General features: G+C 39.5%; 1 protein-coding gene across 4 annotated transcripts in view; it reads right to left on the reverse strand.

Annotated features, from left to right (window-relative positions):
- The window catches only part of GOLM1 (golgi membrane protein 1), a 37,153-nt gene extending 19,615 nt beyond the window's left edge, over positions 1-17,538 (reverse strand). Inside the window, exons 1-4 of one of the 4 annotated variants that reach the window (XM_063423691.1) lie at positions 17,382-17,517; positions 15,397-15,500; positions 11,063-11,236; positions 8,881-9,060 (exon numbers count right to left, since the gene is read on the reverse strand). In XM_063423691.1, coding sequence (XP_063279761.1) covers positions 8,881-9,060; positions 11,063-11,161 — 279 coding nt within the window. In that variant the 5' untranslated portion in view covers positions 11,162-11,236; positions 15,397-15,500; positions 17,382-17,517. Of the gene's footprint in view, positions 1-8,880; positions 9,061-11,062; positions 11,237-12,040; positions 12,065-15,396; positions 15,501-17,111; positions 17,246-17,381 lie in introns of those variants that run through there. The other 3 variants (XM_063423693.1, XM_063423694.1, XM_063423692.1) reach the window with 3 other exon arrangements.
- Positions 17,539-18,187: the final 649 nt, after the last annotated feature.

The raw sequence follows: 18,187 nt of genomic DNA on the forward strand, positions 1-18,187 counted from the left end.
CTGCCCAAGTCATTCTGAAACACTGACAGCATTGGCGGTGCCCTTCTTCCCAAAGGCTACAGTAGTAAGAGCCAATTGATTAGGTGAAATGCAGCATCTAATAAATCTGAGTTGGCTAGCACCCAGCAGAGTAGTAATTTGTCTTTGGATGACCCTTTAAAGAGTCTCACTTCACAGAGGTGGTAATTCAGCTGTTGCTAAGTATTTCTACACCATTCTACATGTACAGCTGTTCTGTGAACACCACTGTGAAACCTCAAGAAAAAATGTCATGCTCCTTTATTAAAAAGCATAAAGAAAATCAAAAACTAGTAACACTTATATGTAGGATTGTTTAATATCTCTCCCTTCTCATAGGACAGGTAAATAAAAAAATATTTTTTTTCACTGGTTTATTGGGAAAAGGAAGTTAATGTTTCAGTGGAAATTCCAAATTTTGCTAACGTGTGGACAATGGAATCAGGTTGTTCCAGATTATTGCCTTCAGGATAATACAGCATTGGACTTTACCAGGAACTGTCAGTGGACTAGAAAGATCAGTATGACAGAGAAATGTTATCATTTTATGTTCTTATAGTTTTTTGTGGGGCTTTGTTGGCTTTGGTTCTTTTTATTGGGGGGGGGAGGAGGGGAAGACTGGGAAGGAATGGGGATTGGGGTAGGGGAGGTCCTTAAACTAAAACTTCTAAATGCCAAGAGGACTTATGTGATCACTTACTAGTAAAACATACAAGTGTTACATGTTTTGTACATTAGGACAATAATAACTGTGATTAGCTGAAGTGAAAAAAATTACCTTCATGCTAAAAAAAGTCTCTTTGAATCACAATAGGGAAAAAAAGAAGTCTGCCTTGGTCTTTCTGGATTGCATACAAAACTTCCTTTTGGCAATGCCACACCTATCTCCTTGAATGTGTGGGCAAAAGTCCAGGCAAAAACCTATTAAATTCTAGTTAGCTGTTTAACTTGAGCAGGAAATACTGTTTAATAATTTACAGCACAGTACTGCAACTGCTAGTTTTCAATCTGACTAAGTCAGTAACATCAGGCCTTCCATTCTTCCTCCTATCATTCAAGTGTTAGCTGATTTGCACCTTGTTAGCTGTAAAGTAAGCAAACATTACTTACTTTGGGGGTTTTATGCAGACCAAGAATGAAAACTGCTGGGAAGCACTCAGCAGATAAATGTCAGTACTCAGTTCTAGAAAGAAACTCACATTTTAAACTTTATCCAGCCCATAAAACAATAGTCATAATCCCCAGCAGCAAAAAATCCAGCTTTTGGAAAATCACCCTTTCTACTATATAGCAATCAAAAATATGTATGTATTTCAGCAAGCAAAAACAATTATAAGTGCCTGTCCTAGGAGCTTGTACAGCCTCCTATCTCAACAAAAGCAGTCAATGCACGAAGATTGCAGAGACTACAATTATAACAAACAAATATTACCAATATCCAGCTTTTTAAAAACTTAAGAATATCCATGTGTCAGTACATACACTTTTTCAAGTGCAGTTTATGCTTCCCCACACACTGGGGAAGCAGTCAATCACGTGTATCAGCATTTTCTACAAGCATTTGCTTCGTTAAAAGTCCCTCAAGAGATAAAAACAGATAATAGTCCTGCGTATACAGCCAAAAAATTAACTGAATTTTTAATAAATTAAGGTGTTCAACACACTTTTAGGCTTCCTCACTCTCCTACAAGTCAAGCAATTGTTTAGAAGACACATGATACTTTGAAACGAATTCTAAATCAACAAAAAATAAGCTTAACACAAACAACACCAAAAATAAAGCTAAGTAAAGCACTGTATGTTTATAATTTTTAAACAGTTTTTCTGTAGAACCCAATCCACCAATTTTTAAACATTTTTCCAACAGTACACAAGAGAAATTTTAAAAAAATCCTCCAGTTTTAATTAAAAATCTAGAAACAAAAAAAATTGAAGGTCCATTTCCCCTAATAACTACATCAAAGTGTGAAATTCTGAGACACAGTAACTCCATAATACAGAACCAGCTTATTCTATTTGTAAACATGTTTGCACAGAAGCCTTTACAACTGTCAAGGAGGAAAAAAGCCAGCCTTTTGATTGAAAACAATGCTGTGGACAGCAGGGCGTCAGACACCAAAACTCAAAAGTCCCACTTCCACCAGCAGTGTGGGAAACAAATTGCTCCAGCTGCACAGCAAATTTTTTAATGACAGCTGCCAAAGACTTATTTACTATTCACCACAGAACAAGTGTACATCAGTCGTATTCCACTTAAGAAACACAACGTAAAAGTTTCTTTTAAAAGTTATAAAACATAACCCAGAAATACACATGAGGAAGCTTTGAGAGAAATTATTTGAAGTCTTTGTTTTGAGCACATACTTTGAACTATGTAAATGCATGTGATCTGAATAATGCCGAACAGTATTCTCCATACACATATTCCTTGGAGGAATTACTACAATAATTCCTCCAGCATTTGCTACGATCAAGAATCAAGCTAACCCAAGCACACTGAACTGACATAGATGCTTTCTAACACTGACTGTATGTGGTGTATGTAAAAGCATAATGATATATTGCAACAGAAAGAAGAAAGGAAATAGTCTGATAAGCACAAACACTAAAGCTTTAGAAAAAATGGGCTTTGCATTCACAAATGTAGCACAAAGGACACAAAGACAAGCCACAGGATCAGTAACTCAGCTGGTAAGAACAAAACCAACTGCGAATAAAGCAGGATAGGAAGGTAAGACTTAGAAATGCAGAAATAGCCATTTATAATTAAACAGGAAAAAGCAGGGCACTTATTTCATGATTAATTCAAACTGATTTATGTCCTTCCAGAAAAGAAAAGAGCAGTTCTGTCTTGCACGCTCCCACGACTCCCCGCCACTACGCCGGCATTAACATGAGAATAATGCTGGCAACACACTGATGTTTTAGTTACTGCTCAGTAGTGTTTACACTAAGGCAACGATTCTCCTATTTCCCATGCTCTGCCAGCCAGCAGGTGCACAAGAAACCAGGAAGAATCTCTTGTCAGGTGTCCCAAATTGGCCAAAGGGACATTCCACACTACAGAACATTGGGACATAAAAGTAGGGGAGGTGGCTGGGAATCAGCAATAGCTGCTGGGAGACAAGTCAGGTGTTCAGCAGGTGCTGAGCAACTGGATTGTTTATGTCCTGTTTCTCTAGGGTTTTACTCCTCTCAGTTATCAAACTCTTCTTATCTCAACAGTTTTCTTCAACAATCTAGAGGAAAATGTGGGGAGTAAGTGACAGCATGGTGTTTAGTTGCCAGCTGGTGTTAAAACATGGCAAGTAGCCATAAAAAGGCTTTTTGGTTCCAGGGCTAAGAGACTAACAGCTAAACTACAAATTAGTGTGTGAGAGAAAAGTTCATAAATAAGATTTTCAAGGAAGTATTTCTTTTTAAGGTTAATCACTGTGCTGCATACTTCAGCGGAGGCACATCAATTGAAGTAAGTCTTACAACAAATTTCAAGCTCAAAATGGAGGCAATATTATTCCTTTAAATCTATTTCTCAATAAACTGAATTCCCATTCAGAAATTGCGCTTTTCCTCAATAAATATAAAAAACCCTACCCAATCAACAAAAGAACCCCAAACAAAAACCAGCCAAACAAACAAATGAACAACCCACGCACTCAACAAAACCCAAACCCAAAGAAACACCTCTGTTTCTACAGAGTGGTTCTTCCAAAGATCTGAGACTCAAACTTGTTTCACAGCCTGTGCTAAAAGCAATCTAGATTCTGTTTTGTCTTAGAGGACACAAGGGCATGCACACCGTGACATGGTGCAGTTCTGCCTCCAAAACCACCAAAACTGCAAAGTTAGTTTCTTAAAATTTCAGCACAAGAGAGTGGTATTTGACACACATGAATACAAAACTATCTTTACAGGTACTGGCAACAACGAGTAGATTGGAGAAAAAGCGCACTGTGAAACTATAGGATTTTTACTTTACTGGTATGTTTAACTAAAAGCCCAGTAGTAGGCAATGTAAGCAAAACTAAATCACATGATTTGAGAATATTAATATAAAACTTCCACAGTTATGTCTAACCTTCTGACTTTTTGTCCATTCATTTAGCTGTGAAGAGGTAGCAACATGCCAATAATTCATTTTAAACTACATATACTCTAAATTCCTTCTGTCTAGTTCAGCTAGCCTCAGACCATCCTTTTTTTTCCTTCCCACCATGTGAAGATATATTTTGAACAGAAGTGATCTTCTAGACTTCTGCTGTATCAGTTATGAGGAAGCATATGATTTCTCTTGCTAATTTAGTAATATTGTGTTATGGCAAATATGGGACATGAGGCAGTGCTTCCTTATCTCAAAGCTTTTCCAAAACTAGATGATTCAACATTGTTTGGGTTGGAAAAAAAAAAAACAACAAACCAAAAAACAAAACACATATGGCCTTCAGTGAAAGGGAAAATGTACCTTTCTACTCTCTCCTACAGACTACTGTGATTCCTTCTGAGTGGAGTCGACTCCCTGCATACCAATAGGTACTTTGTGTCAGAAGAATGTGCTGGGAATTTAAATTTTCCCAGAGGGAGGGGACCAGAGAGCAGCTGTGGCCAGTGTTAAAAGATACTGAGCAACAGGACAGTGATACCCTTCACACAGAATGTACAAATCTTGGCCCTTCTCGGTAAAACAAGATTTGGGTTGGAGATGATTTATGTAAATCCAAAGAAAATTATCAACTTCAAAATCATACTCATGCAGTTAAGAGATAATAAACATATTGTTGTCCTGTTATGCTCTTGAAAGAGAATCATATGGCCCTGTACATCCCAGAAGCTACAAGTCCTGAATAACAAGCACAGAGAATATTGTTCTTTACAAAATTGCTTACAGATTAGAAACAGCCTTTTTGCACTTCTGAACTGTTGTGATCAAGTGTTCATGTAAGATTTCTTGATCTTGTCATTCTATTTCTGTATGAACTTCCAAAACCCATTTCCTAAATCTATACTAATCCTTAAAAATTCAAGCAGGTTTTTTAAAAGTAGACTGGTGACAGTAGTGTTTTATACATACTCAGACCTAAGAAAAGAAGTACAAGAGTAATTTTCGAGAACTACACTGCCCCAGTGAATGGTAAGCCCACATAATATAACAGGCTCAAACTACTTACCTTCTATGCCCTCATCCTTCAAGTAGTACAGAGACAGTTCTATTATAAAAGAAGGCAGATTTAACTCAAAGTGATTACTGCACTGCTAGTGACAATGACTTTAACTGGTGTTTTGGTTTGGTATGAAAGTAAATCAGTACTATAATTATTCTGTATTTTATCAGCACAGTAATAAGATACAGTGAACAGAGATGAACTGCAATTATGATGGGTCTCAAATGTTACTTGAGAGTTGCTTTTGTTTAGAAGTCCATATTGTGTAAGTACATCTCATATGCAAGTTTCTTCTACAGCCAGAAGAACCGTAATTTCTTCCTGAAAAAGTGTGAGGTCTGACATGGACCAATCATTCCCACACAACTGCTGAAAGCATTTTAATTGTTCTTTAACAACAGCAAGAAGAACTAAGCAAAAGCTCACTGTGAGTTGAGAGTCTCAGGATTTGAATTCGTTCATTCTTCCTGACTAGGTAAATACCAGCTACTAATCCTCACAGAATAAATAAAGTTCAGTTCAAGGAGCAAGCTTCCCATAACCAGAAAGGGTAAATTCATTACTTGCTTCCCAGGAATCCTAGATTCACCTGCAATCCATGGAGCCAAAATACAAGGATATGTGTGTGTACACAAGATATGAACGTACAAAACATATTTATACCTGGATATAGATACACACAAACAGAAAAGCACTCAGAAACTGGTTTTTTCTTATATTCCACATACTTCTGTAGAATAACTTCTGATGCTAGACAGCTTCTTCCAATAAAGGTCATTAAGTGAGGAGAATTAAGCTTTCCCTCTCTTTCCTGCCACTGCATCAGAGGCATTCCTGAATTATAGTGGATGAATCCATGCCAACTTGCCTGATGTCTTCTTTTGACAAATGCACAGCCTTCCAGCAAAACAGTTCTCCTTACTCTCTGCAAGATATTTGTTTGTGTGTCACAAGAAAAGCAAATCTTGTGTTATATGCAAAATGGTGCACAGGCACACACACGTTCACCACTTCAGGCTCCTGAGTGAGACACATGCTCTTCTCCAGTCACAAAATACAGGAAATTAGTCTAATGCACCACTTTCCTAGGGTATCACCTCCTGGGGCTTCAAAGCAAGCTTCATAGACTATTCCATTACTGAACAACTGTATTTTAGGGTGATAGAGAGAAAAGCACTTAGGAGGAAGGAATTGGTACTAGATCGGCTGCCAAATCCACCTTTCCCAGCATCCCACCTCTAACACTGAAAAGCCAAATGAATTCCAAAGCAGCCATAAAGCACAGTGTTTTCCAAGCAGCAGCTTCTTCTGTCTGAGGAACACCTGGAGACAGAACAAACACCTTGGTACTCATGGGCTAGGTGTTTGTCCAAGGTCATCCAGTTGCTTTTTAACCTGAACAGACCCACTGTAACTGGGTATTGTGGATGCCATGAACTTGTGGCTTCACCACCTGTTACATGAAGAGCACTACCTTCTGCTCAGTCTGAACTACGATTTGATGATGGCATTTGAAGCACATCAATGTAGGACAACCCTGCCTTGACTCTCCCAGCCACAAACATTTTCTCTACCATTTGGAATCCTGGAGATGAATGTGATGGCTCTCCTCTGCTGTCTCTTGTCTAGCCTGTGAACCACACTCTGGATTCCTGTGGAAAAACTACTGCACAGCTTTGGTGACCTTTGCTCTCCTCTCTGTGCCTTTCACAGCACTCCAAAACTCCACTGGTGACCTCCCCACAGCACAATTAACCCAGTGTATTTCTAATCTGCTTTGTAACTTTTGCCTTGTCATTCACCCTTGCAATACCACTGTCTTACCACACAGCTGCATAGTATCTCTAAAAGCCATTGCAACTCCAGGTGTGAATGTGTTCACTTGTTTCCCTCACCTTTATCACCAACTCTTTCAGAAGAAAACTCCAAGATACTTCAGAAGAAAGAATTCCTTTTCCAGAAGCCACTTTGACTCTTCTCCAGACACCACATTCTACCCCATGTCCAACAGCAGGTCTCGTTCTGTAAAATACTATTCACTACTTCTCCTGGTATGGATGCCACATTTTATGAACAGTTCCTATATATCCTCTAGACTCAAAAACATCACAAGGAAAGTGGATTGTGTAGTGCCACCTACCATTCATGTGATGCCAGAAATCCGAAGCAAAAAAGGTGATACATCATGCCTGGCAGAAGCAACATTTCATTCACTAAACTTCCCTAAAACTCCTGGATGAGGTCCTGTCACCATCTCTCAACATCAGCCCATCTTCCTAGCCTGTGCTGTAAACTCTCTGGCCAGCCCTTACAGTTTCAGTGCCTTTTAGTAACTCTGGTGATATCTACTTCTGGAAATGAAGCATAATACTCCATCACCTTCGCCCTTTTCTTACTTTTGAATTTTTTTTCATTCATGCATGTGTTTTCACTCTCTGTAGGACTGAAGCAGAATGCAAGAAAATGCCACAGCATTCAGCAGCAACACCCAATAATTAGGAGGCAGAAGTGACAAGATTCATTAATCACTTGAATACTGTCTGAATATTCTGGGATATCTTTTGTAAAAATGCACACATTAAAAAAAATAGACGGACAAACTATACCTCACATTTTTAAAGTATATGCAAAGACTGAACACAAAGAGAAGAGAGAAATTATCCAGGAAACTATTTCTCTCAAAAGAGGTAAAAGGAATTCACTTATTATTTCCTTGAAGACTTGGAGTAGACTATTTCAAAATAAATTAATGATATATGACATTGATGTGCACATTCTACCTTCCATTTTTACTCATTGTTGTTCCTCTAAGTTCTTCAAACATTAATCTGGTGATATTTGGCTCAGGCAGCACGTTTTGAGGAACAAACCATTCCCTCACAGTGAACCTGCTACCTGAAGAGCACCTATTACCATCATGAGATATGTCTGTTCAGCCTGCTGAACTTAATAGTCCTGGAAAGCTGATCTATAAATTTCAGTCAAGAGACTCTATGAGAGAAGCAATTGAATACTCTCAGCTAAATACTTCTGCTAATAGGGAGAAAAGTGATATTACTGACTAACAACTGCAATCAAAATGGTATCCACAACACAAGGAAAATAGACAGCAAACCAGTTTGCAAGATACTACACAGCAGGAATCATACACATTGCTATTTAAGTAGCTTTGTTCACAATCTTCACAAAGGAATACCATCCCTCTGGCAAAGTTGAACTGTCAGGAGCACTGCTGTAGAAGTCTTACCTTCTCACCTCTTCCAAACACTATTGAGTTTTGGAGGCAGAAAGCCAAGAAGCAGCAAAAATTTGTAACGCATTTAGAAATAAACGTCAACCAATTATACTTACAAATATATCTGGGACTGTATCTCTTGATGCGTCTTCCTCTTGTTCTTAATTTTTAAAACATTAGTATACAGGAAAGAAAGCAAAGTGACAATCCAAGTAATAGTAATGATTTATGGAGAGGATAAAAGAGTTTTATTCAGAACTACTGTTACTTGCAGCTTCTAGTATTTCAAAGTTATACAACAAATGCTAAAATGTCCGTTCAAGGTCCACTTTCTCATTATCATATAATCATAAACCATTTTGCCACACCAACACTGACTGTGAGCTGCAACACATGAGCATCACTTTCTGTTGCAGTGTCTTGGTAAACCACCATCTCACAGAAAACTGTGGCTAGAAAACGCCCTACCTTCTCTTCCTGATGTACTCTGTTGGCATTTTCCATCTGCAAGCTGTGCAAGGACTGGATTTTGTCAATCTGCTGTCGCTGCTTCTCTAGCTCCCCTTGGAATTCATTCTTTTTTTGCTCCACAGCACCCCTCTCCGCTGCTGCCCTGCGGACTTTGCCTTCCAGATCCATGACTCGACCCTGAGGAAGAGCAGATTAGACAAAGCAAACACAAATGTTTCCCCCTTGCCAGAATATTCAATATATTCAAGGAATAGGAAATTTCACTACTCTAACAATGCTGAGATCACAAAAGTCCTGTGTCAGCCAGGGTTTCTAGTCACACACACAGACACACACCTCCCTAGTTCTACATATACTAACAGGAGTGCATATTTTGTAGACTGTCAAAATTTCAGTTAAAGGTAAGAAAAATTAAAAGCTCAGTACTTGAGCTTAAAAAAACCTCAAAACATAAACATAAAAAATATTAGAGTCTACAATCTTTCTGAAGTACAAGGTCAAGCAATTTTTCAAATTTAGACCATACAATTCTGACAGCTCTACACTTCTGAGTGTTGACCCTAAACTAACTCAGTGTGAAAACTCAGCTCCCAAATCAATCTGATTTCCTGGAAGAGCTAGAAGAAAGTGAAGAAAAAAAAGAAGAAAAAAAAGAAGAAAAAAAAGAAGAAAAAAAAGAAGAAAAAAAAGAAGAAAAAAAAGAAGAAAAAAAAGAAGAAAAAAAAGAAGAAAAAAAAGAAGAAAAAAAAGAAGAAAAAAAAAAGAAGAAAAAAAAGAAGAAAAAAAAGAAGAAAAAAAAGAAGAAAAAAAAGAAGAAAAAAAAGAAGAAAAAAAAGAAGAAAAAAAAGAAGAAAAAAAAGAAGAAAAAAAAGAAGAAAAAAAAGAAGAAAAAAAAGAAGAAAAAAAAGAAGAAAAAAAAGAAGAAAAAAAAGAAGAAAAAAAAGAAGAAAAAAAAGAAGAAAAAAAAGAAGAAAAAAAGAAGAAAAAAAAGAAGAAAAAAAGAAGAAAAAAAAGAAGAAAAAAAAGAAGAAAAAAAAGAAGAAAAAAAAGAAGAAAAAAAAGAAGAAAAAAAAGAAGAAAAAAAAGAAGAAAAAAAAGAAGAAAAAAAAGAAGAAAAAAAAGAAGAAAAAAAAGAAGAAAAAAAAAGAAGAAAAAAAAAGAAGAAAAAAAAAGAAGAAAAAAAAAGAAGAAAAAAAGAAGAAAAAAAAGAAGAAAAAAAAAGAAGAAAAAAAAAGAAGAAAAAAAAGAAGAAAAAAAAGAAGAAAAAAAAGAAGAAAAAAAAGGAGAAAAAAAAGGAGAAAAAAAAGAAGAAAAAAAAGAAGAAAAAAAGAAGAAAAAAAAGAAGAAAAAAAAAGAAGAAAAAAAAGAAGAAAAAAAAGAAATGCCCTGCAGAGACTTTCACAAACCAGAAACTTGACTCACATACCTTAAATCAGAACAAATGTTTCAGAAAGGATTAAAACCCAAGCTCAACAGCCACAAAAAATATAGCTATCATCAGACCAGGTAATTATTACATGTGACTTGCATGTCTTTCTTCAGAAAGATCACTATGAAACACAAATTCGGATTTTGTTTCTGAACAACCCAGATTTCCTTGTACTAAGTATGCATACAATGTTATGAGTCATGTACAAAGGCAAATCTAGGTAAATATGAATGTGCTAGTTTTGACTGGGATAGAGTTCGTTTTCTTAAGAGTGACTGGTATGGGGATCTGTTTAGGATTTGTGAAGAACACAAGGGTGATAATATAAAGATGTTTTTGTGATTGCTGAGAAGGGCTGGCAAAAGCCAAGGCCTTTTTTGCTTTGCCTGCTGCCATGATGGCAAGGAAGTTGGTGGTGCTTGGGAGGGGACAGGATGGCAGAGGATGGCATTTGTCACATCTTTAATATGAAACAGCACAAGACAGCTGAATGTTTTGTGATAGAAGTAGTAACAAGTGTCCCACATGCAAGCATGTTCAAGTTTTGGGTTCCTCTCATGTACAAATAGGCATTCCTCCCATTCCCCCAGCCTCCCACTACTGATAAGCAACAATCGCAAAATTTGAGAAAGTTCCTACAAGCTGAAGTTCCTGACTTGCCACTCTCCACATGGAGAATCATCCTTCCTGTGAACCACGTTTATTACTTGCACAAGTACAAAGTGACATGCAGAGCAAAAGGAACCTTACCTGCAGATCCACGCTGCGAGAACTTGCAATCCAGTAATTGAAACCCAAAACAATTATGCATGCCACGAGTGCAGCTATGAGGAGCGGTGGAGACTTCATCCCGCGACAGCTGTTTCCTAGTCCTACCACTTCAAGAAAAGAACAAATCTGAAGAACCACAGCAAGTATGGAAACCTGCAAATTAGAAAGGGCACATTATACTGCATCTCCAGCTACAGCATTTTGTACACACAATAAAACTTCCTTTGCAATAATGCAACAGCTGACAGCAAGGAAGGTAAATGTGTTAGTGTTGACCTGTCTAGATATTTCCATCTGAAAGACAAGAAAGGTCATCACAGACTATTAGTTTGTACATAAACCTTCACATGGTCTTGAGGGGGATATCTTGAATACTCCTAACAACATAATGAAAATCTGCAATAAACAGAACCAGCCATCCTTTTATCATACATCTACCCAAAAATCTATGTAGACAACACTGGGCTAGAGGACAGATTGCTTTTTACCTAATTTACTCAGAAAATTAATCTAGTCTTGCTGTTTGAGGAGTAATTCACACTTTGCTTTCTAAAACTGGACAGTTTCAACTTATTCCATCTGATACTACTATTCTAACTTCTTGTCCCCAAGCTTGTAAATAAATACATAAATCAGATTGAATCAAATTATGTGAAGGAGAATCTAAAAATAACAATTAACATAAATATGAACAGACACTCCATTGATTTCAATGCTACATTGCATCAAATGTTCTCCATTTTGATCCTCAGCTGCTTTCTCTGCTCCTACAGAACATAAATAATGAATTAGCAGTACCAAGGATACTACTGTTTGTTACTGAGACTTGTGTTATTTCTGTGAAACAGGCCATCGTAAAGGATAGGCAGAGGCAAAGGGTAGTTACAATTATCTTTGAAACAGGCTACATTGATTTTATGATGTGGTAAAATCTAATCTTAATAAGCCTAATGGCACCTAGCTTTATGAATTCTTAAACTCCACCGGGAATCTTGGCTGCAGTTTTTAGAAGATTGCTCCCTTGTAAACTGAGATTAACCTCTTTTCTCTCTGCACTCCTGCAGACAAAAGACAGCAAAAATGAACACAGAAGACCAGGCAGACAGCAAATATATATGCATCACAAGACACTAGTTAAATCTAAAATGGGTACATTTACAAGTAATATATTGCACAAGCTCTCAAGGTACATGTTCTTAAGCAAAGCAACCTCTTCCCTATTGTTGCAATGCACAGGTGGCAATGTTTTAAAAGTTAATAAATGGTAGCAACTCTCAAAGGATTTACACATGAACATATACTGTAAACACATGGGGAGAATGTGATGCCAGCCCTTCACACATACCAGAAATGCAAATTTTACTGTACGGCCAGCACTTAAGTCCTTCAATGGCTCACCCATACCCCAGTGTCTACATGCACTCTCTGCAAAATTCCCTCTTTGCAGTCAAGATACAATTTATTTTCTCCTATCTCAACAGGCAGTGCACATTACTGCCAGATTCACAAAGGTTTCAAAACTGTGCATTCATTTGAAAAGCTTCCTAATTTGTATTTGAGGGTGGAACATACACAAGATGTAAGAGTAAAATGTAGCTTCCTGAAAATGTTGCCTCCTCATAAACGCACACACACACACCACAAAACAACCCGAGAAAGTACACAAAAAAGTCTAACACCTGAGACTTGAGTTTCTTGCCTAAAGGAAACCTCAGCTAAGGAGCAAAGGGACAGCAAACGCAGCACAGCTCCAGTGGACATCCACAGGGTCACATACAGATGAGGTAAGGTCAACGCTAAGAAGCAAAGGCATGGAAAGGAACCATGCTTTTTTTTTCTTTTCTTGTAAAGCAAAAAATTAGGATGTAGGAGATTAAAACACACACAGAGACATGCATAAATTTCCAGTAGAAAGCTGTGAACTACAGAAATATGTACACCTTGCACAGATGATTTTCCTACTGTGTCATCCTAAAAAGAGCACCTGAGAAGTACAGAGCCACCACATCTTGCACATGATCCCTGAAAACCAAGAACCCCAGAGTAGCAAAAATGAGTGCAGAAATGGCATGATTAGCCCTGCCATTTCAGCAAAGAACAAAAGAATTTATTTAATTTGTGTACCAGAATAAAATACTGTATTTCAAAAAAGGTCTGTCAGAATCCATCATGAAATCATCTGCATCCTGTTCTTTGCTGTGAGAGTATTACTAAGTACACGTGACACATGAAAAAACTACAAACAGCACTGCAAGATGCAGTGGTTAATTCCAAGCATGACTTGAATAAAATAATTGGTATTTTTCTCATAGCTGTCAGAAATAGAGAAAATGGTTCACATTATCAGCAATAACAGCTTGCACTGTAATTTATCTACTAGATAAATATATAGGACTAGCTGTTTAGCTCAAAAATTTTCAGACATAAAGCAACTATATTGTTCAAAGAACAAATTATTAGTTCATCACGCAGCTTAAAGCACAGGCACAAAACCATGTTGAAAAATGCCAATACATCTAGACAGTAAACAAATCTGGCAGCATCAGGACCTTTTCTGCTATTTTCAGCTGTTAAGAACAAATAGGAAAATAAGCACTGATTTCACGAAAGCATGTTTGACTTCCATACACTGCTCTTTCTAGAAAACCCAGTGCTGTTTGCCCTTAAATAATTTATATTAATTAGGAATATATTTTTATACTGAACAGAATGAAAAGCAAAAGGAAGAGGAAAGGCATGAAAGACACAGAAGGATCTTCCATTCGCATACTGCAGACCCAAAACATTACCTCAGTTGAAATACTGATATTCCTACTTTCATCAGTTTAAAAAATAAAAACTGTTTAACTTTCTGCCATGGATATACACACTCACATATTTTGGAGGAGAGATAAGCAGATCAGCTCAATAAGCACATTTACATGAAAATCTGTTTGCACATGCTGTTTTCCAGGAAACATCTGGTCTGGCACAGTTATCTGAGTCGAATTTAAAACAGGTTTCTGATTTTATGGGTAAGAAAGTAATTTTACTGAAGATGAAATTCAACAATGTCCATGGCAGATGTAAAAGTAAGCATATTCATAAAATTCCTGACTTCTGAACTGCAGATTTCATCCTTCTGTTTTGCCAGTCTAGTGGTGCTTCATTGAAAGGGAGATGCTTTAGACTCTGAGAGAGCCAAGCAAATTAACACACAGCATACTTTTATTTCCAACAGTGAGCAATTCTTTCTTTTACTGTACTCGGCTGAAGAAGGGTATCTGGTACCCAGCAATCTTCCATTACAGATGAGCAATAACGTTGCCAACCAAGCCTCAAGACCAACATTTTACTAGGGGCAAAGACAAATCAAAATGGTGCACTTCACACTCCCAAAAGGAAAGCCAAGTCTCTCTGCTCACAAGGTTCAACTCTGTGTACTTCCATACAACCTGCTGAACAGAAACAACCAGAAAAAATAAAAAATTCAACAGACACACAGCAGACAGAGTAGCAAAAATGTTCCCTTATCCCTCACCAGCATATCTGTCTACCAATCATCTCCTCCACCACCCAGCCGCTGCATGGTACAAAGCCAGTATAAGCCAGAGCAGCGCCTAAAGACCAACCACAGCTGAAAGAGAAGGCACAGCTTCCTGGAAGTCTGAGTACTTGCAACTCTGAGTAAGGACAACGCTTTACTAAAACCCCTGTAAAAAGCAGAGCCACGGGAGTTAACGAAAAAAAAGCCCCAACAAGGACCTAAGGGCTAGTGCACAACACAGAAGACACACAATCCCATCCCTGGACCAGAATGGGGAAACCTCCTCCCATCAAGGGAGCCCCTCAGACAGATAGTGCTGCTATCCCCACCTATTGCAGATTCTTTTCCAACGTCTCTGTGAACTTCTGGAAGAAACTACTGGTTTTTTTCAGATACTGTCACAAAATTCCCATGTGTGACTGTTTGAATTAAAGCATACTGGATTAACCAAGCAAGCAGATCAAAACGTCTTCCACTGACAAGTTAGTTACACCCAGATACAACTACATCAGACTAAAAGGTACTAGAACTTGGGTTTTATTTAAAAAAGCAATTAAATGAAATCGGAAAAATAAGTAACTCTTTAAAAAGTGAATCAGAGAGCAAACATTTGTGTGCCCAGTATTCCAGGAAAAAAATCATTTTTTGGGTAGGTGGAAAGGAAGTGCAGAAAAAAAAATGAGTCAAAACCTTTCGATTTTCATTTTCTAAATGGTTAATACAGAGTAGTGATTATCTTTGGAAGATGAATCCAGTTGGTTCCTACTCACAGCAGGATCTTACTTACAAGTACCACTATTCACGGCCCCATGGTGAGAACCAGCTACAGCCAGCAGCAACCTTCCTGCTTTCAAAGTCGCACAGACTGGACACAGGGGTCAAGGATGTGCACTGCCACAAAACAGAGCATTCAGATTTCTTATCATCCTCTGCAGCAAATGTCTGAGGGTGGCTTTTCTTTTCAAATTTACAAGTCAAAAGAGGTCAAATAAACATTTTTCCAATGGAGATTTAAAATTTGTGCACTGAAGGCAAGCCTGCTGATGCCAAAATTCTATATGCCTTTCACAGGGATTTACAAACTGCAGGTAAAAAAGAAAACGAAATACAGCCTGAAACATTCAGCAAGAGCCACCACTCAAACTTCTGTATCTTGGATGAATGTCACAGAGTCACTATTTACCCAAATTATCAAGTTACACTTTTTACAGGAAGGGAAGGGCTTTTTCACCACAACACATTCACCAATTTCACTCTCATCCTGCTCAGGAATAACCATTTGGCAGTCAATTCAGGACTCAGTTCTTCCTTTTCTAATGCCTTTTAAAATAGAAGTAACAGATCGGAAGACTATGAAAACCCTAAAAATGAACTATCTGTCCAAGGATAGGGTGGGTGACTGTTACCGTTTGTTCACTAATCATATTTCAGCTTAAGAAGTCTATCTTCTTTCAAATGACTACTTTACAAGAAGCTAATAACCAAACACCATTAATGCTCTTTATCTGATTAAAGAGAATTCCCAAACAGGTATGTGGCAAAACAGAAGCTAGAGGTTTAAGGTAGGTCTCTATTCCAACAACAGAAGTTGGCTAACCAAAAATAATGTGATAAAATGTTCCATTCAGAATACCTGAAGACTTAGCAGTTAGTCAGGCTCCTCACTTATTTTTATAACTGTATTTTGTTGCTGACATTTTTCCCATACAACATGAACTAGCTTGTTAAAAATCACAGTTAATAGGACACCCACTTATCTTAAATTACGATTATGAAACAGAGTACAGTAAGTTTAGATATGTGATGAGAAACTCAGTAAATTGCTACCGTTTCCCCACCACTGCAAAACTACAGATATGACTGTAAAACATGTAGACTCCCATTCGGAGAAAAAAAAAAAATCAACGTTCATTATAAATAGTTCTCTAAGAGCAAAGTGCTTTAAAGATGTAAGATGAAAGGCCATTCAAAAAAGGGTCAATTCATGATTTTCTAAAAACCTGATCAACTCCCTCTATCTTCCTGCTGACAAGGGAATCCAATGAAGTAAAACAAGGCAAAACTCCTGCGTGCAGGCGATAAACACAGTGCCCACCGCGTACCGAACAGCCGAACCAAAATTTCTAAAGAGGTGGGGGTAACACTTTTCCAAGCAGAGGCGGGAAGGCCTCTGGAGGCACAAACTTCTGAAAAGTCATCAGTCCCCCGAGCAGCGGTAAGGCCTCCGCAGCTCTGCCCACGGGGAGGGAAAGCCGGGAGCAGGCTCCCGCAGGGCTGGCTCGGCAGGAGGAAGAGGACGGTGAACAGCCTCAGGTCACCGCCCGGGCTGCGACAGACCACGGAAGGCCACTTAGTCCTGGGAAGGGTAGCCGCGAGGAGGTGTCTCACACCTGCATTGATTTCTAACATTACTATTTCTACCTCCGCTGTGAATATTCAAAGATGTTTCCGGCTCAAGACCCTTAAGAGGGAAGGATAGCTAAAGAAACAAGAAAATGCTACCAGTGTCCGGCAAGCACGCCAGTTCAGCCCTGGCAAGCCGGCCCGGCACCTCCGGGAGCACTGCCGGCGGCGAGCGGGAAGTGCCCGCGGGACGGAGCCCGCGCGGGGCCGCCCCTCACCGCCCTCACCGCCCTCACGGCCGGGGCCGCCGCACGCCCCGCGCCGGGGCCGCCGCTCGTCCCCCACCGCCGCCGACCGAGCCCAGCCCGGCGGGGCACAGCCGGCAGAGCCCGCGCCCCGCCACCCACGCGGCCCGCCCGGCGGCCTCACCTCGCCGTGCTGGCGGCTGCGGCCCCGCCGAGAAGAAGGGCGAGGGCCGGTGCGTCGCCTCCCACTGCCCCCGTCGCCCGCGGCAGAGAGCGGCGGCAGGAGGCGTGAGGGGCGGGGGGAAGCTCCCGCCTCTCCCAGCCCCTCCACACCCAGCCCCTCCCCGTCCCGCTGGCGCCTCCGGCCGAGAAGCGCCCTGGGCTGAGGAGAGCCGTGCGTGTGCGCCCGCCCGACAGAAAACCGCGGGACAGCGGCTGCGGCGGCACCTACCGCCCTGCCCGGCGCCGCCCCGCGCCCTCCGCCCGAGCGGCTCCGGCAGAGCCCTTCCTTCACCAGCGCTTCTCTGACTTAGAGATTTCCTGTCTTGACCTCAGGCGCAGCAGTTTCTGGAAAGCGGCACGTAGGCGAAGCTGAGTGTCCGAAATCAGAGACGGAGCGGCAGAAAACTCAGGAAGGCTGTTTCAGTACCTATTTTTGACAGCCGAATGGATGATGCTGGTATTTCTTCATTTCAAAAGAAGAGAAATTAGTCAGCTGTTTATTCCATGGTTGTCACTAACTCAGCTGGACACTTTCCACCATCTAGACAGAATCATAGATTTGTTTTGTTTAGAAGTGTTATAAATGCCAATCCAAAATTCCAATTGAAAAATATGTTTTGGTGTATTGAAAAATCAAATTACAGAATTTCGGTAAAACCCCCCAGCGGAGTTACGTTGACAATGTCCTGGGATCGTCAAAGGGTGAACAGGCTGCGGTCTCTAGCGCACTGCAGCCCCCCCAAAAGTTCACAAATTTGCCTTGTTTGG

The sequence above is a fragment of the Prinia subflava genome, chromosome Z, assembly GCF_021018805.1.
Source record: "Prinia subflava isolate CZ2003 ecotype Zambia chromosome Z, Cam_Psub_1.2, whole genome shotgun sequence".
NCBI classification, from domain to species: Eukaryota; Metazoa; Chordata; class Aves; order Passeriformes; family Cisticolidae; genus Prinia; species Prinia subflava.